General features: G+C 31.4%; 3 protein-coding genes across 4 annotated transcripts; 2 read left to right on the forward strand and 1 right to left on the reverse strand.

Moving 5' to 3' along the window:
- The first annotated feature begins 8,661 nt into the window (after positions 1-8,661).
- LOC124425659 (NADH-quinone oxidoreductase subunit B-like) lies at positions 8,662-10,246 on the forward strand. The gene is made up of 3 exons (XM_046966280.1): positions 8,662-8,810; positions 9,306-9,851; positions 9,967-10,246. Exons 1-3 carry the CDS (start codon positions 8,786-8,788, stop codon positions 10,062-10,064), a joined length of 669 nt encoding a protein of 222 aa, XP_046822236.1. The 5' UTR covers positions 8,662-8,785; the 3' UTR covers positions 10,065-10,246.
- A 168-nt stretch (positions 10,247-10,414) lies between these two features.
- Positions 10,415-15,376, reverse strand: LOC124425656 (MAU2 chromatid cohesion factor homolog). Of its 2 annotated transcripts, none has more exons than XM_046966275.1 (9): positions 14,934-15,376; positions 14,524-14,703; positions 14,174-14,452; positions 13,857-14,103; positions 13,509-13,756; positions 13,073-13,278; positions 12,796-12,998; positions 12,306-12,654; positions 10,415-11,382 (listed from the first exon to the last, which is right to left on the reverse strand). In XM_046966275.1, the coding sequence occupies exons 1-8, from the start codon at positions 15,156-15,158 to the stop codon at positions 12,455-12,457; spliced, it is 1,788 nt and encodes a 595-aa protein (XP_046822231.1). In that variant the 5' UTR covers positions 15,159-15,376; the 3' UTR covers positions 10,415-11,382; positions 12,306-12,454. The 2 variants fall into 2 exon arrangements, with proteins under 2 accessions (XP_046822231.1, XP_046822230.1); XM_046966274.1 differs by having other exon boundaries at positions 10,415-11,800.
- Positions 15,377-15,723: 347 nt separating this feature from the next.
- On the forward strand, positions 15,724-27,345 carry LOC124425657 (F-box only protein 33). Its single transcript, XM_046966276.1, has 7 exons — positions 15,724-16,184; positions 16,550-16,644; positions 16,714-16,905; positions 16,992-17,393; positions 17,481-17,729; positions 17,808-18,003; positions 18,068-27,345. Exons 1-7 carry the CDS (start codon positions 15,915-15,917, stop codon positions 18,197-18,199), a joined length of 1,536 nt encoding a protein of 511 aa, XP_046822232.1. The 5' UTR covers positions 15,724-15,914; the 3' UTR covers positions 18,200-27,345.
- Positions 27,346-27,581: the final 236 nt, after the last annotated feature.

Raw genomic sequence — 27,581 nt, forward strand, 5'->3', positions numbered from 1 at the left:
ATTACGGAGTTAATTTTCTTTTGTACTTCGACGAGGGCACATCGAAACTGTCTTTTTCTAAACTAGAAAACTTAAAAATTAGTACTTTTGATAATTTTCCAATTATTTTAACGACCACTAATTGGAATACAATGTGATAATATTTAAACAATAGTAGATTCGTTTAAACAATAAAAAAAAGGTAATACGGGAAAAACTAAAAATAATTTTAATTTCAAATTCGGATACTTTAAAATTTTGATCTCGGATTAGATGGCCTTGTGTAATGTAAACATAAACGCGCATCTTCTTCACTTTAAGAATTTCAGAGTTAGTTTTCTCTTACACCCCGAAAGGTGCACATCGAAACTCTCACCTTTCTAAACGCGAAAACATAAAAATTAATAATTTCGGTAATTTTATAATAATTTAAACAGTGTTTAATGTGCACATAGTACAATAAACTAATATTTAAACAATAGTAGATTCATTAAAAAATTATAAAGAAAGAAACCCGCAAGAAACTAAAAATAATTTAAAAATAAAATTCCAATACTTAAAAATTTTAAACTCGCAGCTGTTGGCCTTGTGCAATATAAACATAAACGTTCCTTTGATTAACTTTGACAATTCGCGAGTTAGTTGTCTTTTGTCCTCCGACCAGTGCACATCGATACTCTCTGTTTTTAATCGCGTGAACTTAGAAATTAATAATTTCGGTAATTTTGTAATTATTTAAACAATATTTAATGTACACGTATTACAATAAACTAATATTTAAACAATACTATATTCGTTTAAACATTACGAAGAGTAAAACGCCAGAAAAACTTAAAGTAAATTTAAAATAAAATTCCATTACTTAAAAATTTTTAACTCGCAGTTGTTGGCCTTGTGCAATATAAACATAAACGTTCCTTTGATTAACTTTGACAATTCGCGAGTTAGTTGTCTTTTGTCCTCCGACTAGTGCACATCGATACTCTCTGTTTTTAATCGCGTGAACTTAGAAATTAATAATTTCGGTAATTTTGTAATTATTTAAACAATATTTAATGTACACGTATTACAATAAACTAATATTTAAACAATACTATATTCGTTTAAACATTACGAAGAGTAAAACGCCAGAAAAACTTAAAGTAAATTTAAAATAAAATTCCATTACTTAAAAATTTTTAACTCGCAGTTGTTGGCCTTGTGCAATATAAACATAAACGTTCCTTTGATTAACTTTGACGATTCCCGAGTTAGTTGTCTTTTGTCCTCCGACCAGTGCACATCGATACTCTCTGTTTTTAATCGCGTGAACTTACAAATTAATAATTTCGGTAATTTTATAATAATTTAAAGAGTGTTTAATGTGCACATAGTACAATAAACTAAAATTTAAACAATAGTAAATTCATTAAAAAATTATAAAGAAAGAAACGCGCATGAAACTAAAAATAATTTTAAAATAAAATTCCAATACTTAAAAATTTTAAACTCGCAGTTGTTGGCCTTGTGTTAAATAAACATAAACGTTCCATTCATTAACTTTAACAATTGGCAAGTTAGTTGTCTTTTACCCTCCGACCAGTGCACATCGATACTCTCTGTTTTTAATCGCGTGAACTTACAAATTAATAATTTCGGTAATTTTATAATAATTTAAACAGTGTTTAATGTGCACATAGTACAATAAACTAAAATTTAAACAATAGTAAATTCATTAAAAAATTATAAAGAAAGAAACGCGCAAGAAACTAAAAATAATTTTAAAATAAAATTCCAATACTTAAAAATTTTAATCTCGCGGTAGTTGGCCTCTTCTTTTTATTAATATATACTATATTTTTATTGTTTTAGACGATTACCGTATCAACCCTCCTTTGTCCTTTGAATAAGTAAATATCGAAAGTCTCTTAGAATATCTTTGCTACAACTATCAAGGAATATTTAAGGTAAATATATTTTTATATCGTTTTTATATTTTTATACTTACCTACCTGTTTCTTCAATAATTTATACAATTTCTTATTGTAACAGTGATAGTAATAATTTTGATTTTATTTTTTTGTTTCAGAACATCATTGTAATCCCACGGGAAACAATGATTTAATCGAATATTTGTATTGCTGAAATAAGAATATCGTCAAGTAATATTTTTTCGTTCGGATTTCGCGATTTAAAAAAGTGTATTTGCATCGATTGCGTGCAATGCAATCGTTAGAGTCAGTGTTTGCTCGCAAAGCGTTTGGTTTTTTCAACAGTCGCACAGACTGTTTATTTATAAAAGATAGTATAGTTTCGCGAAGTAAATTCAGTGACCGTTCGTTAAAAAATATTCATCGCGTCATAGAGTCAGTGCATCATTGAAGAGGATCTTGATCAGTTTAAATGTTCGACTTAAACCGTGAAAGAGTGTTTTGGAGCCATCGCAGAACTTCTTAAGTAGTAAGTGAATTTTTAAGTCCCTCCGATCACTCAATCATGTCAATGAGGACGAAAGGTACGAATTGGCACGAGTGATTGGTTGTAATTAATTAGTAGAAGAGCATTGAGTGACCACGAGTAAATTTTTTCGGAGATTTACTCGTGAATGGTTTCTTATTTTTTCATTTATTTATTAGATCAGGATAGGGTCTACTTGCTCAAACGCGTTTATAATGATTTGAGATCTTGAATATTTTAATACATTTTTAAATATTTTACTCACGCGGAAATAAGTAAAGAATCGATATTTATAAGTTCTAATAAAGAATGAGCAAGAAGACACTCGCGATGGATAGTCTCTGGATTACAAACGAAACTGTGGATGATTTTATTAGAATAATTAAAATATTCGTTTGTAAGAAGGAACGTCCAAGGGTTTGCTTTATATTTTTAAATAATTATTAATTAAATATTTAATCAATTTAAATTGATACAAAAAAGTCTGGATAGAGTCATTTGTTTTGAAAGAGAAAAATCGAATAGAATGATTGCTAAAAAACAAAGAGACGTAGTCCGTAAGCCTAAATGATAAATTAATTATTTTTTAGCTCAGGATTTTCAGCAATTAATATACTATTATCTAATTTCTAATTTTTTTTATAATTAATATCTAATTTCTCCCACGCTGCGAAAAAGTATCTTTCGAAAGGATAATAATAAGTTTTCAGATTCATTAGGGTTGTATTAGGGTTTACTTTCATATCTTAGAATTTGGAATCAAATTTTGTCGCTACAGTTTTAGAGTGATAATCGATTAGGTTGAGGCACGAAGCAAAGAAGAGTCTACATGCCGAAGACAACATGTGGCTCAAGAGGACAACTATTAGGCTATTGAGTTATTTTCGAAGGTTCACTAGAAACTTTCGAGAATGACTCTTAGTTTTACTATGTTAGTATTTTAATTTTACCATGTTGTCACTCAAAATGCTCTTATGGTGATGGGTGTAGGGGTGTAAATTTAAAAAACTGAGACGAAGTAACTTTCCGTAAATAATATTCTCACATTGCCACGCGTACGCAAATAAGATTATTTCATATTTTATGTCTTTTTAATATTAACCTTTTTTTAAAACTTAATTGAATTTAAGATTCTAATTTAACAAAATCAAATTTTACTTTAAAGTCGATTGATAAATTTTGCACATTTTTTCTTTTCTAAAGTTCAATTCAATTCTTAATTTTATTTTAATAAGATCGAGTTCTATATTAAAATCACATATATATGAAATGTAAAAGTAATATAATATTTCTTTAGATCAGTATTCAGAATTTTTCATGCTTTTTTAATTAATATTTTTTTTTCTTAGCTTTTAAGTTTAATTAAATTAAATTCAGAATTTTATCGTTCGTATAATTAATATACATATATACATATTCTTTCATTTTCCATATTTCTTTTCAGCAAGCTCTAAGTTGTGAGATCGCGAACACGGGAAGGAATAATTAATAAACAGGATTATCTTAACATTTAAACAATGTATGATATACGTAAAGTATAATTAATTAATATTTAAACAATAAGATATTCTTAGCAACATTATAAAAATCATATACATGTATTGTCATTTACTATCGATTAATAGATATAATAATATTTCTTTCAGAGAGAATAATATTTATTTATATTAATCGTTTATTTTTCTTAAATTTAATCAAATTAAATTTAGAATTTTATCGTTCGTATAATTAATATACATATATACTAATTCTTTTTTCTTTCCTTATTTCTTTTCAGCTAGGTCCGATTCGTGGGATCGCGAACACGTGAAGGAATAATTAATTAATTTTTAAACAATAGGATATTTTTAGCAACATTATAGAGAACATGTACATATATTATCATATATTATCGATTAATAAATATAATATTTCTTTCAGAGAGAATAATATTTATTTATATCTGTGTTCAGAATATTTCATTTCTTTTTAATTAATCTTCTATTTTTCTTAAGTTTAATCAAATTAAATTCAGCATTTTATCGTTCGTATAATTACTGTCATTTCTATTTTTTCCTATTTACTGTCATTAATTATCCTCTATATATATCTCGGGTGGAACCCATGGGAGGAGCCCATGGGTGTGGGCTGCTGCGCGGATTGCTGTCTCAGCATCTTATAGAGCTGCTTCTCATTTCTTCTCTTTTTGGGGCTCCCATTTCTATTTCATATTTTTCGTTCTTATTTATTATTATTAATTATGATTTATAAGTCTCGGGTGGGACCCATGGGAGGAGCCCATGGGTGTGGGCCTCTATGCGGGTTGCTTTCTCAGCAGCTTATAGAGCTGCTTCTCTTTTCTTCTCTTTTTGGGGCTCTCTTTTCTATTTCATATTTTTCATTCTTATTTACTATTATTAATTATGATTTATTAGTCTCGGGTGGGACCCATGGGTGGGGACATGGGTGTGGGCCTCTGCGGGTTGCTGTCTCAGCATCGTGTAGAACTGCTTCTATTTTCTTATCTTTCTGCAGCTTTCTTTTCTATCTAATATTTTTCTTATATAATTATGTTATTAATTATGTTATTAATATGTTATTTCTTTTCATTATGTCTTTTCAGATTTTTATTATGTTATTTCTTTTTAATTATGTTTTTATGGTTTTAATTATGTTTTTAACATATTCTTATTAATTATGATTTACAGATTTTAGGTAGGAACCATTAGATGAAGCGGACTGTTGTTTCAGCAGCATGCAAAGCTACTTCTATTTTCTTATCTTTCAGCAGCTCTCTTTTATAACTCATATTTTCCTTCTTTAATTAATTTTTTAATTATGCTTTTAATTATGTTATTAATATGTTATTTCTTTTTATTATGTCTTTTCAGAATTTAATTATGTTATTTCCTTTTAATTATGTTTTTTTAATATTTATTTATGTTATTTCTTTTTAATTATGTTCTTATGTTTTTAGTTTTGTTATTAATATATTTTAATTAATTTTTATTTTTAAGCATTATGTAGGACCCATGAGATGAAGTGGACTGTTGTTTCAGCAGCGTGCAGAGCTGCTTCTATTTTCTCATCTTTCACCAGCTCTCTTATTTATTTATATATGTTTATTTTCTATTTTACTTATTTTTATTATGTTTATTTTCTGTTTATAGTCTATATATATATTTTGTTTTATTTTATATATTTTTTTCTTTTTCTTATTTTTTCCTTAGCTTCTTCTTTTTCAGGATAGATCATCGAGGTATAGGATCATCTGCGGCCGGATGATACATCACATGGCAGGATTCATCATCGATTTTTACGCGAGAATACGGGCAGGATAGGAGAACACTCGCACGCGTGTCGGCAAGCACAGGCGTGGGTGTTCACGGGCGCGATTAAACTTCGTTTGATTGTCCGTATCGAAAACGCGAATTTAGAGTAAAGTCACCGTTTTTCTAACACTCACGTGAATGAAAGCGGGCGCGACTTAAAAGTCCTACCGTGGACTTCGTTTTTATTTGCTCGAATATTCGATTAGATTACCTCGCGAACGCGTTTTTTTTAGAGTAGAGTCACCGTTTTCCGAACACTTGCGTGGGTGTCCGGGCGCGATTAAAAGTCCTATCATGGACTTCGTTTTAGTGTTGAAATTCGGGGTGCGCGAACGGTTTACCTTGTAGTGCTGTACATAGCTAACCGATGTTATGATAATCCTCATATTTGGTAACGGGGCGGAAATCTCGACAAATATCATGGAAAGTCTAAATACCGGTTAACATATGTCACTTTGGATTTCAACTTAGAGTCACCGTTATTCTAACACTCACGTGAGTGTTCGCGTGCGCGATTAAAAGTCCTACCGGGGACTTCGTTTCGTTTGCTCGAATATTCGATTAGTTTATTTAGAGTAGAGTCACCGTTTTCCGAACACTTGCGTGGGTGTCCGGGCGCGATTAAAAGTCCTATCATGGACTTCGTTTTAGTGTTGAAATTCGAAGTGCGCTTCGGATTTCAACTTAGAGTCACCGTTTTTCTAACACTCACGTGAGTGTTCGCTTGCGCGATTGAAAGTCCTACCGGGAACTTCGTTTTATTTCTTCGACATTTCGATTAGATTACATCGCGAATTTGGATAGAACAGTAGAAGCTACGTAATTATAACACACGTGAGTGTCGCGAACGCGATTAATACGCTTTGATTGTTCGAAATTCGGAAGCACGAATTCAGATGTGCTTAATAATCCGTTATGCCCGAGGCGAGGGTGTTGAACGGTAAAGCTCTCTGTAAGTGGGGTCTCTGTAGCTGAGGCTATATACCTCCTGTTAGCTAAGTCGCCCTAAATATCCGAAGCGGAAGGCATAAGGGATCGGTATCGTGAAACGCGGATTTTAGAGTAAAGTAGAGTCACCGTTAGCTCGTGGGTCTCCACATGCAGCAACCTCCACGTGGTGAGACCTGGATCGTTAATACTTGCAAATTGTAATTGTAAATTTTTAAATGCAAGTATTACCGAGCGAATGGCTGCATATTGTATTACATTTCCAGTACCTTTTCAAACTAATTCCAACTAAACATTAACATATTTTCATTTTATATAGCTAATAATACCTCAAAAGAAGAAATTTAACAGAAATATATTGCACAATAATTTCTTAGACAAACGAAAAGGAAATTTTTCTATCAGACTTTTTTGTCTGCTGTTATTTCTATTTATTCTTATTTACTTTCATTAATTATCCTTTGTGTATTTCGGGTGGGACCCATGGGTGGGGCCTGTGGGCGAGGGCTTCTGTGCGGGTTGCTGTCTCAGCATCATATAAAGCTGTTTCTCTTGTCTTATTTTCTTGGGGCTTTCTGTATTTTTCTCTGTCTAGAGCTCCCTTTTCTTTCTCCGGCTCTCGTTTCTATCTCATATTTTTTATTTTTAATTATGTTTTCAATTATGTTATTAATATGTTATTTCCTTTTAATTACGTATTCTTAATATTTATTTATGTCGTTCCTTTCTAATTATGTATTTATGTTTTTATGATGTTTTTAATTATATTTTTGATTATGTTTTTGATTATGTTTTTGATTATGTTTTTAATCTATTTTTATTAAATATAATTTACAAGCTTTAGGTAGGATCCATGAGATTGTGCATGCTGCTTCTCTTTTTGTTTCTTTTTCTAGGTCTTTTATCTATTTATATATATTTATTTTCTATTTGTATTTTATATATGTATATATATATTATTTTGTTTTATATATTTGTTTGTTTTTTATTTCCTCTTTATCTTTTTCTTTTACAGTATAGGTCATCGTGGGATAAGTTCATCAGCGGCCGGATGATACATCGCATGGCAGGATTCATCATCGATTTTTACGCGAATACGGGAAGGATAGGAAGAACACTGGCGCGCGTGTCGGCGGGCACAGGCGTGGGTGTTCTCGGGCGCGATTATATTACGTTTGATTGTTCGAATCGAAAACGCGAAATGTAGAGTAGAATCACCGTTTTTCTAACACTCGCGTGGGTGTTCTGGCGCGATTAAAGGTCCTACCGTGGACTTCGTTTGATTTTTTCAAAATCTCGATGGGGGTACTTCGCGAATTTCGGCTTAACAGTAGAATCTACGTAATTATAACACACACGTGAGTGTCGCGACGCGATTGGTATTTCTAAGGAGTGCGCTTTGTTTGTTCGAAATTCGGAAAGCACGAATTCAGATGTGCTTAATAATTCGTTATGTCTGAAGCAGACGGTGCAAATGGTGGAGCTATCTGTAAGAGGTGTGTAGTAGCTAAGCTACGCATACCCTGTTAGTTAAGAAGCTATTGCATTGAAGCGGAAAGGTATTGCGGATCGATATCGCGGAACGCGGATTTTAGAGTAGAGTCACCGTTAGCCCGTGGGTCTCCAAATGCAGCAACCTCCACGTGGTGAGACCTGGGTCGTTAATATTTGCAAAGTTTAATTGTAAATATTATAACGCAAGTATTATCGAGCGAATGGCTGCATATTTAAAGACTTTTTCAAGATCTTTTTATCTAAACAATGAAATACTTACGTTTTATGTTTGCTAGTCATACTTCCATAAATAAATAGATTGAATATAATAGAATTCAATAGAATAAAATTCAAGAATATAAAGTATGCAAATTTGCGACTAATATCACAATTTTCTCTAGACTCATTATCGACGTAAGCCATAAAAAAAACGATGCTAATGAACAGCCTTAATACGACTAGAAAGAACTTTAACCGGTCTGTCTCACTTGAACTTGCTTACAAGCGATGCAGCTAATTCTAAGATTTGCCGGTAGTTGGCGCAACATTTCAGTATCTAGTTGCCTGGAAATATCAATTGTAGCAGACGACTTCGTGAGGTGGTGAGGGTCATAAGTATGATTCGCTCTTTAGTTTTGAATCGTGAGTTTTGCGTAATAACCTGTTTTTAGTATTGTTTTCACACGATACATTTTTATTTATACAAGATTCGAAGATATATCAAATATTTTTCGCAATATTATTTTTCTTTGGTTATTTTATAAAATGATCCGGATCAAATAAACGAAATTTTTTTCGTCCGAGACGTTTCAGTGCATCTGTAGTTAAAATTGTAACCGTGTTACATATATATCTTCATATACAAAAGTAGAAATTGCTGTCATGTATTTGTAAAGATCTATACATAAATTACAACAGTATTTTGCAACATCGTTGGTCTATTTTTACAAATAAACTTACCGATTTTTGAACCAGATGTTATAATTGAATAATAACATTAAAGAATCATTAATATTATTATTTACATATTATTTTTTTTACGCTTTGAAAAATTCATTTATGTGTTATTAACTCATCCAATAGAAAATATGTTCTTTTGTTATCTATATTTATTAACAACGATAATTTTTTTTCTAGAAAATTTACAGCAGGGACTGCTGTCCCTTGCTCGTAATAATGGAGCTGCTTTGGTATATCCTGCTGTTCCAGGAAATTTGGTTAAACAAATGAGTAGTATAGTTCAAAAACATGATATACCACTACCAGAAAAGCCAAAAAAGGAGCCATACAGTCCTTTCCAAAATACCAGTAACTCAATTGAATATGCTTTAGCTCGAGTAGATGATCTCTTAAATTGGGGCCGCAAAAATTCAATATGGCCAATGACATTTGGTTTAGCATGTTGTGCCGTAGAAATGATGCATATTGCAGCACCTCGCTATGATATGGACAGATTTGGTGTTGTCTTCAGAGCATCACCTAGACAATCTGATGTCATAATAGTTGCTGGTACACTAACCAATAAAATGGCACCTGCCTTAAGAAAAATCTATGATCAAATGGCAGAACCAAGATGGGTGATTTCAATGGGTAGCTGTGCGAATGGAGGTGGATATTATCATTACAGTTACTCTGTAGTCAGGGGATGCGATAGAATCATTCCTGTGGACATATATGTACCTGGTAAGATTTCACTGAATAGTTATGAGTAAAGTCATGAATGTATCACTTTATATAATTATATATTAAATATATATACTAATATGTTTACTAAATTAAATTTATGAATTTTTATTAGGTTGTCCCCCTACAGCTGAAGCATTGTTATATGGAATTCTGCAATTGCAGAAAAAAATTAAGAGAATGAGAACAACACAAGATTGGTACAGGAAGTAAAAAAAATAGTGCAAATGTAGTTATAAATATGTAAGTTATTACAAATTATAGGCTAGACGATCAATAAGTTAAAACTTACAGTATATTTGAAATTTTACTGTAATTGTATTAATTGTTATCTCTTTTTCCTAAAATGTAATAAATATATCTTTATATATGTAATAAAAAAGAAAATACAAAGATCTTCTTTATTCTTATTTTATAGATATATTATATCTTAATTTCATTTATGATAAATACTTTTGTAATAAATTTATCCTTTGGATACATTGCTTTTTATATATTTATTTTTTGTAGTCACATTAGATAGAAACGCAGAAAAGTAGGAACTAGAAAGTAAAAGTCGATTCTAGTAAACAACTTATTTGTTTACATTTTAATTACATTAAGACAAAGAAATATTTTTACATAATGTTACTAGTTCATGGTTTCAACCATATTTTTTTTATATAGCATATTATATATAACTTTGTAATTTCGAGTATATATATACATGAAAAACATTTAATTTATTGGAGTAAGTAGTTTTAGGCAAAATTTATCACTTCTTATAGTCTACTAAGGCCCCATATACTATGTTTTTTATGTATTGCTTGTATTAGCATCGATCAAGTTTATTTTTAATTTATAATCTTGCCTCTAATAACCTACTCCCTTAATCTATTGTACTATTATAATACTCATTTGCATATTTCTATACTATAGCATATTTGATCTAAATATAAAGCAATTATTATCGATTAAACATTTTAATTTAATTTTTGAGTAAAAAGAATGACTATAATCCAAAAATTTATATTTGCACATCGATATATATCATATATATATATATATATATATATATATATATATATATATATACATATACATATACATATATATATATATATATATATATATATATATATATCAATCGAATATATATATCAATTTTCTATCATATTATGTGCAGTAATATTTACCTTACATACATATATGGACTCATATCAAGCAAAAACTACCACACAGGAAACACGCGCGCTTATACGCATTTAATATATGCTATAAGTACTATAACATTTTTTACAAAATATTTTGCAGGTACTGTTATACCATGTATAACTACATTCCAATTTATAAAAATGCATCGGTGACTATATCTTAACCATCCATTTGCACCACAGCCTATATTTTTAATGGCTACTTTGATAAACATATCAGAATAGATTACAACAAAATACATTATTGTCATCTTGCCAACTATTGATCACACCATGTAAAATTTTATAATGTTGATATGTATCAAATACATGGTATGTTAAAAAAAAAAAAATACAGACTGAAAAAAATGAAGATGAAATCACATATTTAGTAGTGGACAAAACTGCAAAATAGATAATTTCAGAAAAGCGTTTGAAAATTAAATAAATGTTCTTCGGTTCAATTTATAATAAAAAATGAAATTAATTGCAAATGAGGTTAGTTAATATATTACTCCCTTATTTTATAAAATTCTCTCTGTGCTATTACAAATTTATTAAAATATTTATCTTGAAGTGTTAAAATTCACTGTACATTTTAGCATTATATAAAATAAGTTGTATCTCATTTTGAATAAAACTAATACAGAGAACATTCATCAGTCATTCTGGTAATCACAATTATGATCAATTATTGATTATCTTCAATATTATCATTTCCTATCATTGTCATTATCTTGACTTACTTTACTTTGGTATGATGTTATCATGTTAACCCTGCAATAGTTAATCTAATTTAATCTAAAACTAATTTATCTTTAATAAAAACTAAACCATAATTAACATTAATTCTTTTAACATAATAGCAGCAACATATAATATTAATGATAAAAATATTTGTGCTCTCTACTGTATTAAAAAAAATTAAAAATATCTATTAGGTTTAGTATATCTAATATATAGCACAAAATATATTGTATTGCAGTGTAATATTATATAAAATTTACTTGAAATAAAGTTTATAATTTAAAAAAAAAAAAAATAGAAAATTTTTTTAATTTTATATACATATGTTTTATAAAGATACGCGTATTTTCTATTCATATCATTAAAACTATAAATAGAGGCTGTAGAAGAAATATATACTAAAAGATATTACATTTGTCTAAAAATAATAATAATTCAAACGCCCTTCTGATAGTCTAAATAACTTTTTCGTATTGAAGACGGAATCAACACATGTCATTGTATAAAATGAATTCTAAATATATAACAAACTTACTTTTTATGTATTAAGTTTTGCACTATTAGTTTTTTTCCCGTTTTTGCGTGATCATTCAACGGCACTGTCACGCAAATCTGATATATATACTTTCACAATTTAACAACCATTTACTTTAAGTAAATAAGCAAAATTGGTATTTTTTAATTTTATTGAAGAATTGTTTGAGATGTGGAAGGTGGTGGGTCATTTGGCAAAACAGGTATAGGACCATCTATCCATTGTATAAGAGCATGTTCACTCATTTGTGTACTTTGAAAATGATCCTTTAAGAGCGTTTGAGAAAATGTACAATGCATTTGATATGCCTCACTTTCACGATTAGGATCTCCACAAATTCTATACAAATCTAAAATTTTTAAGATAAAATGATGTGTAAAAATCAGTTTATGTGTGTTCATATTTATTCACACAAACACACACATACACACATAAAGCACACACCCACACACACATAAAGCACACACCCACACAAATTATATGCAATTACCTTTCAGGATAGCAGTAGCCCATAGTTGTACGTGTACATCTGGTATTTTGGAAGCAAGTTGCATGGCAGGTGTAACCATATTCATAGATTCTCTGCTATTTCCTAATGAAAGAAATATATGTCCTAACAAAACGAGACTACAAGAAGTTAATCTATTTAAATCCTCTGAGCTTGCCATTATTAATGTTTCTCTAAGATATCTCCTAAAAAAATTTTTAAGCAATATAAATTGTATATTTTTAGATATTTTGATTACATTTTTTCACAATTTACACACTTGGCTTCATTATGTCTAGCTCCAAAAAAAGCTTGGAGACCTTGAACATAGTATGCTGCTGCTCTCAAGGAATGCGAATGTGATGGTAAAGACTCTGGATTTATTCTTTCCATTAATGCACCCAACTCTGCATCTCTTTTTGTTCTAAGATATACTATGGCCAAATTTAAATTTGCAAACGTCCAAAGTTCTCGTTCTTGGGATGTCTGTAACATATCATTTTATATTATTTTAAAATGCATGCAAATTTTAAGATACATAATTTATGTCCTATGTGATATGTGCATAATACATGTGACATATATATCAGCAATAATCCTCATAGATTTATGATTAAATTATTTCTTATAGCTTATTAAACAGATATTCTATAATTTTACTTTATTGTGATATATTTATCACTTTTATAGCTTGCTTAATTATTCTATCTTCTAACCCTAAGAGCAGCTGTAAACTGAGCCTCAGCAGCTTCCATACAATTCATAGACATCGCATATAATCCCAAAAGAGCATGCAGTTGAGGCCGATGGCCTTGTAATAATCTTGGTTGCCGCCTACAAAGTTGACATGCCTGAGCTATTTCTGCAAGTGCCACACTTTTATTTCCCATGACAAGGCGGCACATAACTATATGTTCTAATAGCATGAGTTGAAAGACAGAGAGTATCGGTTTATTATCAACGACTGTGAATCAAAATAGAATATTTACATAAATTTATTATACTAAACTATAAAAATTCCAAAGATAAAATCAAAAAATTTGTAAATATACTTATATGAGTACTTTTTAATTTTTCAATTTGGGTAAGAGCCTTATTTGTGTATTTTTGTGCTTCATCCATATAACCAGCTTGCATTGAATGCATAACAGTTACAAGATAAACCAAAACATATAAATGATCCTTTGGCATCCATATGAACATATCTCCTATATTAGAACCCGTAACTACATCATCTGTTGGCCAATTAGGAGACATGATCGTTTGTATACTTTGTTGCAGTTGTTTTAAACAAGGTTTCACACTATTTACCTGTTACGTAATAAAAATATAATATAAATCAACGAATATAATTTATAAATAATAATTATTATATCGTTACCTGACCAGCCATAAGAAAATGACAAACTTGGAGCACCAAATAATATACTTTTAAGTATTCTTTTTGGTGTGGGCTTCCTTGCCAATTTTCAACATGGTGACCAGCCGAATTTAAAAGTGCATGGACTTCCGTAAATTTCTTGTCTATTAATAGGAGCATACATCGACTTAATAAAAATAATACACGTGTATAACTCGCATTACTAATATGCGAATAATCAACACCAACGGCCAGCAAACTACTTGCTGCGACGAAATCTTTTTCAGATGCATGTATTTGCTGTAATCACAAATAATATAAATAATTTATATGATATATTAGAAAGATATACAAATTGTTATCGAACTTACCGCCAATTGAAATATAAGTCTACAGTGCCAATAAACATTATGTTGAGATAACTCTATGGCCTTTCTTAATATAGGTTTACTTAAATTTGGCTGTTGCTGTTGTTCGTACAATTCAGCTACCACACTTGCTGCTTCAAATTTAACATCATCAAACGTGTTTATATTTTGACTTAAACGCCACTAAAAAAAAAAATAATGTTAATTTAAAAATATTTTCAAACGCGCCTATTGATAGTAACATAAATAATATTGACATCAAAACATACAAAGAGGTTAGAAAATAGGTATCACTGTATTATGTAGTTTTCAAAATAAATAAAATAAGTTATATAAGAAGGATGATTGTGTAAAAGTTCTAATATAAAAGATATTAAATATAAAAATCAATAAAGTTTTTATCAAAAACTGACCGCTTGTTCTAGATGTGATCGCGCCAAATCGATATTTTTCGTGTGAGTAAGAAGAATATTTCCAAGTTGTAGATGAGTACGAGCTTCGACCCGAGGTGGTGGTTTAAAATTGAAAACAGCTTGAAGACACTGAATACATGATTTAATATTCGGTGGGCTCGATGTCCGAAAGTTTTCAGCTAAACCTAACAACGAGAGATACCAAGCGTCCTGAGAAGACGCCATTTTGACATTTCTCGGACGAATACTTTTCCGACCCTTTCAGCCTGTTGAAAGGCCACAATATATTCAACAATTGGATCATTTAAACACACCAATCAGGATGTTTTCATATTTGCAATTAAATTACAATAATTGGTACAATTTAATGATTCTGATTTAACCCGATCATCATTTTAAAAGTTCTTTAACGTATCAATGTGTTTGGTCAAGTTCAAATATGACTTTTTGACACGCACGTACGTGTAACATAAACGCGTGTGTATATGCTACGCGCGAATTATTGCGCATAAAATCATCCGCGTTAGATATTAACACTATATAATATACCATAAAGAAACGTAAAGCTAGCCTGAAAAGTTTCGACATTAATGGATAGCCAAAAATGTGTCGTTTCACTGATCGTACGGGGGAAAAAAAAAAGAAAGAAAAAAAGAAGGAAAAAAAAAAGAAAAAAAAAGAGAAAAAAGAAAAGAAAATCCTCCAAAGGGTTCGCTGAAAGTGGCATATTTCAGTTGACGTGTGCGTAGAACGTGTGCGCGGACCAATCGGATGCGAGATTTTCGCGAAGAATCGTCGGGAGGAGTACACACGATTTAACACAACTGTAGGAACGGCGGTGCGGTTGGGAGTTACAAGTTGAACGCAATACCTCGCTCGTATTTTGGTTTGGGTATTGGTTTTTAATACGGCCGTAGAACCGTAGAACAGAGGGATTTAGCCGAATTAATTGAGATAACGGTGGCCAGCGAGTGGCTAAAAATGCTACACGCCGGAAATGGAGGTCAAATTCGGCTGGAAATGTTAAAACACCGCGAAGAAAGTGACACAGTAGAAGAGGCAACGTCAAGAAAGTGCGAGGGGCAGCTGTCTTCGATGAAGGCAAACAGCTGTTCGTCTTGCATACTTCCTAATCGTACCATAGAAATGGAACAAGAGGATAACAACTCGTGCTGGAACAATCTGCCCAGCGTTATTTTGCAAGAAATATTTTCGTATTTGCCACAGGAGAATAGGATAAAAGCCTCTCAGGTATACATCTACTTTTTGTTTTTTTTTGTCCTGTCAACTGACCTAACACAGTAGGTAATCAAACGATTATATTTCACATAGCCGTTTGATGTTTACGAAACTCGACCTTTCTATCTATTGCGTATAACTCGCAACGGTTGAGTGTTCATCACGCAAGATTTCATTGTAATTTACTAATATTGTAAATATTCGCTTATATATATATATATATATATATATATATATATATATATATGTATATAATTTTTGTAAAATCAAAAATATACCTATGAAAATACTAAAAACATATATATATATATATATGAACATAAAATCTCTATGGCATACTCTAATTGAATCTAATGTACCTGTTCTAATTTATGCAGGTTTGTAAAAATTGGAGATATGCGTTATTTCATCCCAGTTTTTGGAGAAAAATTACTTTTGTTCTGAAAGATGAGGATAGTATTTCATGGGCTAGGTCGGTAATTCAAGCTTGTAACAAAAATTTCATTATGTTAATATACATTTGAATTATATGATTTTATAGGTTTTTGGCAGATTGTTTTGGGCTTAGTGTACACGAAGCAACCATACGATGTGACATTGCATGTCATATTGTAGAAACTTCTCATCTTCTGAAAAAATTATGTTGTAATAGGCAGTTACGAAAATTGTACTTGGAATATAGCAGTAGCATATTTGAATGTCCTAATTGGTATATGGAAAGTGAGACTGACAGGTAGAATTGTACAAATATTGTTTTAAAAATATTTAATTATGTTTTAAATATATTCAAATTTGTTTCTTTTTTACAATTGTTTATAGTCCAACGAACAGTACATCTTTAATGAAATCCATTGTGAAAATTATTGAAACATCTAACTGTTTGGAAGCTCTGAGTTTAGGATATATGGAAGAGTTAGCAACTAATGCCAATATAATTTTAGAACCATTACTTTTACATCAGGCTAAACATCTAACGCATCTCAGTCTAGCATCGGTCAAAGATGACCCAGACCATTATGACTTTATAGAATTGGAGGAATATATTTTTAAATCGTTTATCAGACTGACTGTTTTGACAGTAGATTATGACGTTGTTAATGATGCCTTACTCAGAGCTTTAGACAGTGGCACTATGGAAACGATAGTGATACATGTACATGGTTGGCATAACGATTACTTAGGAACATCAAATGCAGCTTGGGAATTCTTTGTTCAAAAGAAGTACGTTAACATAATTCTGTAAAATATTATATTTTTAAGAGGCTATTTTTTTTTTGTTGAAGTAATATTAATTAAAATTATTTTTAGTCCAAAATGTGAACTACGACTAAATCTCATACATTCTTATATTGGTGTAAAAGTATTAGATACGGAAATTCTTCAACCTTCCATGCCTCTAACGCACTTAAAAGTATTGTTCTGTGAGAAATTTAATACAGAGGTACTACATCAATTGTCAAACTGGTATTCTAATAAATTAAAATCACTCATATGGATAGATTCTATGGATACTACGGTAAATACTCCAGCTACAGACGATGCTAATGAGCCAGATAGGTAACTAATTTGCATCGTATTTTTGATGCAAAAAAGCAATGACAATCAAACATAAATTCACTTTTATATCTATTACAGTCCAGATCCTTTAGTATTCGTGGCTTGGAAGTGTTCTAAACTCGTGGAATTGGTGTTTATAGGACACAAATATTACAAAGAAAATTTATTAGCTATCGCACGTCTTAGAGGAAGCACTCTTAAACTTCTTGTATTTGCAGAAAGTGATATTGTGTCTGATAGCGAATCGTGGCACAAGACTGAGACCATTACACATGTGAGTACATGCATTATTTTTCTACTAATGGCATAATTAATGATAACTTATCTTTGTATTACAGGAAATACAAGAGATAATGGGTAAACACTGGGCACCATTAAGGAACACAGAGTTACCAACAGTAGTGTTGAATCCTTTTGCCGGTGACAGCAGGGAGGTTATTATGCCGCTTATCCTGCGCGACGAGAAATAACTTCCAAGAAAAAATGCCAAGAAAATGTCATCCAAGGACTATCCATTAACAGCCACGACCACTTATGGAAGGAGAACATTTTCAGAAGTACAGTTGTAAAGTTATATTCTTTATTTTTCTATAAGATTTTTTTTTTCTTTTCTTTTTTTTTTTTTTTTTTTGTACGCAACGCGGTGAATACGTATAATGAGTTCATAGTCCAAAATCTAATTAACGCATACTGCCATCCGTCGGCTAGTTGTTAGATGTAACTTATTAAGTAAAAAGGATGAGAATAGTCTATCACGAACTATCGCGTCGTGATATTAACAATTCTTGTATGGATGTGATATGTATATGGAGCTCGCATTTATATTGCGCTATACGTTTGCGAGTTTAACGTGCATCAATGTTCCTTCTTTAACGATCATGTTTTATCTTAAACCATTCCTTCAAGGAAGATTTATTCCTTATATGCACAAAATTAATTTGTGGCACAACCAAGGGAGATAGTTAACGGTGTTAATGGATCGTGGATCATCGATGTTCGTAAACTCGATTACCGATGTATAGTACACGATCAATCCCCAATGCTCTAGCGATAAGAAGCCTACCTCTCGTGTCTTTCTCACGACGAAATGTCCAAATTGAACGCAAATTACAATGTAATAGAAATTACAATGATTGAGAGAGAGAGAGAGATAGGAACAGAGAGAGAGAGAGAGAAAGAGAGAGAGAGAGAGAGAAAGAGAGAGAAAGAGTGAGAGGAAGAGAGAAGGAGAGAAGGAGAGAAAGAAAGAGAGAACGATTTTCTATAATCCTTACGACGGATGGTAGGAATGACTTATTTATGCTGTGATTTTTCTTCGTTGGAGAAGCTATGCAGGGAATCGCGTCTTTATATTGACAATGATAATCGTAAACTTTTATCAGGTATATATATATCCTCACCGCGATCTTTACTTTACCGATCGTTCCTCTCACCCAAATATCATCGATACCCTGCGGAGAATAATAAGTAAATTTCGTGTAGATATAACAATACCTTGGTATATGTGAGAACAAGGTTAATATGTTAAAAAAAAAAAAAAAAAAGAAAAAAAAAAGAAAAAAAGGAAAACAAAACAAAAAAAAAAGAAAAAAAAATGAAAAAGAAGAAGAAAACGAGAACGTCAAGGTAACGCTATATGGATAGCATTTTTTGACGTCTACCTGTTGCTACAGGGTCATTAAGGATAATATTTAATAACCAAGGTAAATAACTTGGGGAAAGGAAGATGATCATCTATGGGACAAAAGTGAGAGAAATTCCGTGAAACAATTATACAAGGGAATGAGAGGTCCGATCCCATGATCTTCCACAGGAAAACTAATGCGAAAATTCCAAAAACGTTATCTGTAAGTAGAGAAGAGAAAAGCGTCGTTCTTAACGGATATTTTTCCAATCCAATGCAAGAAGAAGAATGTAGATAAACAAAGGAGCCAAGCGTTCGCTAAGAGCATGCTGTGCGACACTACTAAAAAAAAAAAAAGGGATATTTAAAACAACTCGATAGAATTAAACATACTTTAAACGAATATCGCGTAGTTTGTATTAAATGCACAGAAGTACAGAGCTGAGAACTACTCAAAGTAACGAGAAGTCAAATGGCGTTCCGAGGTTATTTTTAATACCAAAACCAATCGGACGCAATTGTAAAAAAAAAAAAAAAAAAAAAAAGAAGAAGAAAAAAGAGAAAAAAGAAAAGAAGATGAAGATGAAGAAGAGGAAAAAACGAGAGAAAACGTTTAAATGTGTGGATGCGCACGCCAGAGTCGGCCAAGTAATACATGCATACAAGTGATAGCCGAGGAAGATGAATCATGCGGAATGTTGTACGACGGTATGTGTGTTAATATCATATAAACTGTGATCAACAACCGTTTGTTCTGTACGTACCATTTTTCTCCATTATGCTCTTAGCGATCGCCGATATGCGAAACATGAGTATATCTAACGAAGATCGAAGGAAGTAACTCTGCTAATCGTATATATACATATATGTATATATATAGATATGTATGTATATGTGTATATATATATACTTATATATATATATATATATATATATATAGGTATATCTGTACTACTAATCTGTCGAAGTTTAAAAGTTTAATATTTGGGTGCAATAAAAAGCACTCGCATTTCTATCGTGCGATTAATAATGGTGACGATTTTGAATGTTGTTTACAAAGGAGCCGTATATAATAACGCAAAGGGGAGGAATAACAAAAGAGAAGGAAGAAGAAGAAGAAAAAAAAAATAAGTAGAAGAGTAAAAAAAAAGAAACCAAAAAACCAACGTATATACAGTTGTACTATTCTGAGATGCGATTTACTTTTTTCGAATCCTTGTATAATTATTAATGTCGTCGTATGTACATTATAGTCACGTATTATACCATTCTTTTTTTATATGTGATCCTGTACATACACTTCATGCGTCGAAATCTTTAAATGAAAAGAAAAGAAACAAAAAAAAATGGAAAAAACGAAACAGGAGAAGTATTTCCACACTTATGTGCGAAAGAAAGCCGCGATAATGTGCCCTCCCCCACCCCCACCCCAAACATGCTGTACGTAAAGTCAAGAATAAGATATGCAAAAAACAATGTTGTAATACGTGTAATATATATATATATATATACACACACACGTATATATATATATACAAATCTACATATGTATGTATGTATATATGTATACAAAAATACACGGATACGAAAGGTTCGATCGAGTGTGAAGCACAAAAAATGTATGTAAATCGAGCGGACACTTAAAAACGAAAAAGAAAGAGAGAGAGAGAGAGAAAGAGAATGAGAGAGAAAAAGATAAAATGCCGCTATAATACAAGATGAACGGGCCTTAATATGTACCTGAGTCGCGGTGTAAGAGTAATTTTGACGAAACGTTTGACGCGCGACGTCGCGATAAAAAAGAAAGGAAGAGAAGAAACATACAACACGTACACGTTAAAAGCTAATCATTAAATCCTTAGTAGACATTTTTTGTCGAACCATTTGGTGATAACGAAGCCAATCGTTTATCAAAAAATGACTAGAGGTTAAGATAGAAGAAGAGATGCGTCTGCGACAGCCCTTTCATTTCGTACTACATGCGCGTGAACAATTAATTGTATTTACTTTACATTGAACGATGTAACACGAGAAAAAGAAAGAGAGAGAAAGAGAAAGAGAGAGAGAGAGAAAGAAAGTGTGAAAAAAAGAAAAGGGGAAAGAGAAGGATGTCTTAACGCGAAATAAGACTCGTATAATAATCGAATAATGTGCGCTCGTTAGCCGCCATTTTAACGCGCATAAGCTCGCCATGTTTTTCTTTCTTTTTCCCCTCTCTTTCCTTTACTTATTTTAGGTTTTTTTTTGTTTATTTATTTCTTTCTTTCTGTCTTTCTTTCTTTCTTTCTTTCCTTCTTTCTTTCTTTCTTTCTTTCTTTCTTTCTTTCTTTTTTTCTTCCTTTCCTTTCTTTCTTCATTTAACGATATACCTTTGATCATTCTTGCATAATTTTTCCTTTAGCATCGAAATCGCGTGCTTATAAATATTATTAAAAAAATGTCATGCTCGCGTGCGCGCGGTGTTTACGAGACCGTGAATGAGAGCAAGAAAGTGAGAGAGAAAGAGAGCACGAAGTTATGTGTGTATGTTACAAGACCATGCATGTTGCGTTCGTATTGCGAAAAATCTATCTATATGTGTGTGCGTGTGTGAGGGAGAGAGAGAGAGAGAGAGAGAGAGAGAGAGAGAGAGAGAGAGAGAAACAAGATAAAAATTAAATAGAAAAGTAAAGATGAAATGTGAGAAGGAAAAAAAGAATAAATCTAGGTGATAATGTGTAGCACCATCTATGCGCGTTAAAAAAAAAGAAAAAAAATAAAAAAATAAAAAAAAGAGAAAAAGAAAAAAAAAAGAAAAAAAATAGAAGCAAAGAACAAAAAATGTGCAGCCGCTTAATATGGGCACAACGCGAAGGTACACAGCGTGCGTATATGTATTATTGATTATAGAGCGCGATGATATACAACAAACATAAGACTGAACCTGCCGAAAAAGGTGTATTTAAACAAAAATATGCATACGCAATCTCGCGCGCGCGCGCACATATTATACATGAAAGTTAAGCGAGCTGCACGTTGCGTCATGATCGACATCTTACTCATAAAGAACATGTACTTCCTATGTATATGCGAATAAGCAGAAAGAATGAGAAGAAGAGAAAGAGAGATAGGGAGTAAGATTTTTCTCGTGAATCTCCTCAGTGGTTTATTCTCTTAAAAGTGCTATCAACAGTGTTGGGCATTTTTTTCTTTTCTTATTTCTTTTATTTTTTTTTCTTTGCTTTTCTTTTTTTTTTCTTTTCTTTTCTTTTCTTTTCTTTTCTTTTTTCTTTTTTTTTTTTTTTTTTTTAACTTCCAATTCGCTCGATGGTGGAAAAACTTAATATATGTATGTATACATATACATATATATACATACATATATATATGTATGTATATATATACATATACAAACATGTTAGCGATTTTATGAATATGTTCGTCGTCGTATTAATGCGAAAGATTAAGCGAAAGGATATTAAGAAGCAATTAAAATAAGGGTGATGTGTGTGGTGCGTATCACGCAAAGATAGCTAGCGTTTAGCGATACGGAAAAAAAGAAGAAAAAAAAAATGAACAAGAAGCCTCCATACACACTTAATATGTATGTAAAAAAAATTACACATACATGTCCACCCACCCATACACACACACACACACACTCATACGTACGCACGCACGTACACACAAACACACTGTATTTCTCGTTTCGAGGATTATTCACTCGATAATGGTTCTCTCATAGCCGATAATTAACCTTAAGCAGCCTGCCAAGAATCAAAATACATAAAATATGTAAAATATCAAACGAACGCTAGCCAGTACAGAATGCTATAAGATCTATTTTTTAAGACGCGAATGTATATTTTTGTACTAAGGCAGGCCTTAGTGTGCGTGATCGTAACGAGAAAACAAGATAAAGAAGAAACGAAGAAGATGAAAATGAAGATAAAGATGAAGATGAAGATGAGGATTAGGATGAAGATGAAGATGAAGATGAAGATGAAGGAGAAGAAAACAATCGCGATAAAAAAGGGAAAAAAAAGTAATTATAATAATAATAATTATAATAATTATAATAATAATAATAATACTAATAATAACAAATTCCTCTTGAGCGCGCGCACAAGAACGCCAAGATGGAGGAGAGCTGTGATTAAATCATGTCGGCTTAAAATAAGAAAGAGGAAACGTAATAACGCCAAGGTTTAAACAAAGCAAACAAGGGGTTGGGGGATGTGCGACGTCAATTCCAGTAAATCCCGCTGTTGGATATTATTATTATACATATATGTTGTACCGAGTGTGGGCCATAAGAATAAAGAAGAAAAGAGATTAGAGGGATCGAATAAAATGGGGCGATATGATGAAGAACAAAACATCTGTGATAAAACTAAAAATAAAAGAAACCAATATTAAAATCCTAGACGGGTGCTCATTGATAAGGAAGAATAAATAAGGAAGAAAGAAAGGAAGAAAGGAAGAAAAGAAGAGAAGAAGAAAGATACGAAGAATCTTTAAAATATGTAGGTCTAAAGAAAACGATAAACAAAAACGAAAATGTAAACGAAAACGAAGATGAATATGCACGAAGTATATGATTCCTAGAAGAAGAGGTGTTTTTTGATCGAGTATGATTCCGATGAGAGAGCAAGAGAAAGAACGAATGATAGAATGATAGAACGAGATTACTCTGTACGTATATGATCGATTTACTCGTAAAAAGGAAATGAGAGATTTAAAATGACACGAATAGGAATGAGGAAAATTATAAAATATCGCGACATGAAAAGATATCGTACGTGTCGATCCAACTCTACTCAAAGAAAAATGCCGATCTAACAATCCTCGCGAAAATTCAACGAACGTCCAGTCGTCTATTCGCTTATATACATATATAATTTTATCTTCATAAACGCGTTTAGACGAAAGTGTGCCCATAGAAATAAAGAGGGGGGAGAGAGGGAGAGAGAGAGAGAGAAAAAAAAGAAAGAGGGAGAGAGATATGCATATTTAGTTATGTAGATGAAAACTATTCACGAAATCGCGCGATTAAAGGCCATAACGTACATACATACATAAAACACGATGAACACAAGACACGCGTACACAAATTTAATTTACGTGCAAAGGAGCACACTGACATTCCATTTGGAAAAAAGAAATATGTAGAAAAGTGTAAAAAGGGTGAACATCGAGGGTCAAGATCTCTTTTCTTTTTGTTTTTCTTTTCTTTTTTTTTTTCTTTTTTTTTTCTTCATTTTTTTTGTTTCTTCCTGTTTTTCCTTATCAATTAACACGTGTAAATACGTGAAGCACGATAGATAGATGAAAGCTCGATTCAATTAGAATTCGAGTTAAAGTTTCGAGTATTAGTATGTATTAAAGTTGCGAGCTCTAGTGAACTTTCCACGTGGAAACAAAAAGAAAAATGATTAATACGCTGGACCAACGATTCGACTAATTTTCGTCGTCCTTTGTTTTGAGACAAGAATTTAGGCCGATCTATCGTTTTTTTTTTTTTTTTTTTTTTGATTTTTAAATTTAATTAGAATCTCGTTGAAATGACGACGAGAAAAGAGAGAAAGAAAGAGACAGAGAAAGAGAGAAAGAAAGAGAGAGAGAGAGAGAGAGAGAGAGAGAGAGAGAGAGAGACGAAAAATGTACACAAGAATTATTTATTTAAGAATCGAGAGGGTAAAAATCAAAAGTAAATAATCATGAGATAGGGGTCGGTCCAGGGTATATACCACGAGCAGTATTATAAGTTCCTAATGAAAGAAGAAGGAAATAAAATAAAGAACTTGCAGTTCGTTTTAGAACGACACTCTAGATATTTAAATATATCGTAGCTTCGTCGAAGTAACACGAAAGAAGAGGTCATTTTGTTCGACAATCTTTTTCTTTTTCTTTTCTTTTTTTTTTTTTTTCTTTTTTCATCGATCGACTACTTGCTTTCGTATATGTGTAAGCACTTATATGTGTATGTATACACGCGACATGACAAAAAATACATATATACGTAACACGCAAATACATTACCGATAATTTTATCGAAATTTAATATGAACCAAGTAATGATCCATTCCAATAAAAATATAAAGGGCAGCGGATGATAAATCGCGCAGATCGGGCAGGCGAAAACGAAAGGATTCTTGTTAGAAAAAGAGATAGAAAGAAAAAAAGAATACCTCCTTTCATCCCCAAAAAATGTTATATGTATATATATATATATATATGTATTATATATATATGTCTTCGTCTAATATACGCAACAAGGGGGAGAGAGAGAGAGAGAGAGAGAGGGAGAGGGAGAGAGACACATACACACACATGCATGAATAATTACACGATCTTATCGAAAATCCAACGCTCTCCTCGATCGATAATACGTAGGAAGGAAGTTAAGTGTTAACCGTACATAAGAAATAAAAGGATAGAAGCCTGCGGCAAGAAAAAAATACACATATGTTTTCGTCATCGCGCAAACGGAGAAAGAAAAAGGAATTAAAAAAAAAAAAGAAAAGTAGAAGAAGAAGAAAAAAAGGAAAAAGTATTACGACGATCCAACATCATTGATCTTCTTCGAGGTTTTCTACGAGATCGAGAAAAATATTATGATAGGAAGCGCAAATCTAAATAAATAAATAAGAAAAAGAGGAAAAAGAAGTAAAGAGAGAAGAAACAAAAAAAAATTACTGTCGTTCGAACTTGTCGCGCGTATCTATCGTATTGCGGGAATAAATAATCAAAATTAAAGGGGGGGAAAAAATGTTATTCGTTCACATTCTCCTGTGAAAATAACTTAAGACGATCCATCGAAATTTTAAAGTTCCTTTTTCTCGTTCTTGAAAATTATGATCTTCGGCTAATCTTTAATTTTCGCCGTTCGATCTTCCTTCGTTTACATAATGTATTATTTTATCGTATATTGCAATTGTCACAATAATAATAATTACAATATTCACGAACGGCAGAGTTATCGATAAGCACAAATATGAAACTATATGACCGCAGTTATACTTTATAGTTTTAATTTAAAAAAAAAAAAAAAAAAAAAAAAAAAAAGAAAAGAAAGAAAGAAAGAAAGGAAAAGACGAAGAAGAAAAATGATCTAAAAAAGTCGAATGAAAGAAAAAAAAACTTGTGAACATTAAATTCGCGTGTTTTTCTGCAAAAGAGCAAAGCCATTATTCTTCTTCGAAGTTTGCGCGTGCGTATGCAAACGGATCACAAATTCATTCGTAATCCTTGTTGCGTTGCGTTACGTTGCGTTGTATGTACTTGTCGACGATGATGACGATGATGACGATGATGATGATGATGATGATGATGATGATGATGATGATGACTACGGTGATGATTCGTGATTGATAGAGCTTAGTTGGCTCATGAATTCGATTATATAACTCGAATTTTCTTTCTTTTTTCTTTCCTTTGATTAATTACGTGATCGATTTATATCTCCTTCGACTATTATATTCGACCATTTTAACGAGAATAAGATAAGAAAAAAAAAAGAAATAAATAAAAAATAGAAACGAAAGAAAAAAAAAATCAAGAAGAAGCTTAACGTCGTACATTATTAAATGTACACTATTCTAATTTATATTTTATCAATTGTATCAAAGCTCTTCGGCACGTATATCTACTTTGATGATCGATTTACTATCATTATTATAATTATTATTATTACAATTGTTATTGTTGTTATTATTATTATTATTAATTTTTATGATTAATATTATATTACATTCGTATATTGTTGGCAAGCACAAGTTTATCTTCACATAGGCTCGCCAACTTTGCGCTGTCGATACACGTAAAAGGAACAAAGGAACCGTCGTATTTTAATGACTCTTTTTCTTTTTTCTTTTCCTTTTTTTTCCTTTTTTTTTTTTTGGTCTGCCAATACGTAATATCTCGCATCGTTCTTGAATTCTTTCTGTCGTCGATAACAAGTCGATAAATTAAACGTATATGTATATAATATTAACAAAAAAAAAAAAACAAGATATATATATGTATATGTATATGTATATGTATATGTATATGTGTTTAAACGCACTGAAAAGACGCCTTTCAGTTTCGATCGTTGGAAAAATAAAGAAAAAAAAAACGGAAAAGAAGATATCAAAACGGAAGGTGCCTTTTCGAGATCGGCTCGAAATGTCGATTCCTTTTCTTTTACTTATTATTATTTTTTTTTTTTTTTTCTTATTTTCTTTTATTTTTATTTTATTATTTTT

This window comes from Vespa crabro, chromosome 7, assembly GCF_910589235.1.
Source record: "Vespa crabro chromosome 7, iyVesCrab1.2, whole genome shotgun sequence".
Taxonomy (NCBI): Eukaryota; Metazoa; Arthropoda; class Insecta; order Hymenoptera; family Vespidae; genus Vespa; species Vespa crabro.

Excerpts from the sequence above, each read along its gene's own strand:
- LOC124425659 (XM_046966280.1), top strand. The coding sequence starts at position 8,786 with ATGATTCGCTCTTTAGTTTTGAATC. Across the intron at positions 8,811-9,305 it reads TCGCTCTTTAGTTTTGAATC|AAAATTTACAGCAGGGACTG; the intron begins GTGAGTTTTGCG and ends TTTTTTTTCTAG. Across the intron at positions 9,852-9,966 it reads TGTGGACATATATGTACCTG|GTTGTCCCCCTACAGCTGAA; the intron begins GTAAGATTTCAC and ends AATTTTTATTAG.
- LOC124425657 (XM_046966276.1), top strand. The coding sequence starts at position 15,915 with ATGCTACACGCCGGAAATGGAGGTCAAATTCGGCTGGAAATGTTAAAA. Across the intron at positions 16,906-16,991 it reads ATGGAAAGTGAGACTGACAG|TCCAACGAACAGTACATCTT; the intron begins GTAGAATTGTAC and ends AATTGTTTATAG. Across the intron at positions 18,004-18,067 it reads AGACTGAGACCATTACACAT|GAAATACAAGAGATAATGGG; the intron begins GTGAGTACATGC and ends TTTGTATTACAG.
- LOC124425656 (XM_046966275.1), bottom strand. The coding sequence starts at position 15,158 with ATGGCGTCTTCTCAGGACGCTTGGTATCTCTCGTTGTTAGGTTTAGCT. Across the intron at positions 14,704-14,933 it reads GATCACATCTAGAACAAGCG|TGGCGTTTAAGTCAAAATAT; the intron begins GTCAGTTTTTGA and ends TTTTTTTTTTAG. Across the intron at positions 13,279-13,508 it reads AGTTTACAGCTGCTCTTAGG|ACATCCCAAGAACGAGAACT; the intron begins GTTAGAAGATAG and ends GATATGTTACAG.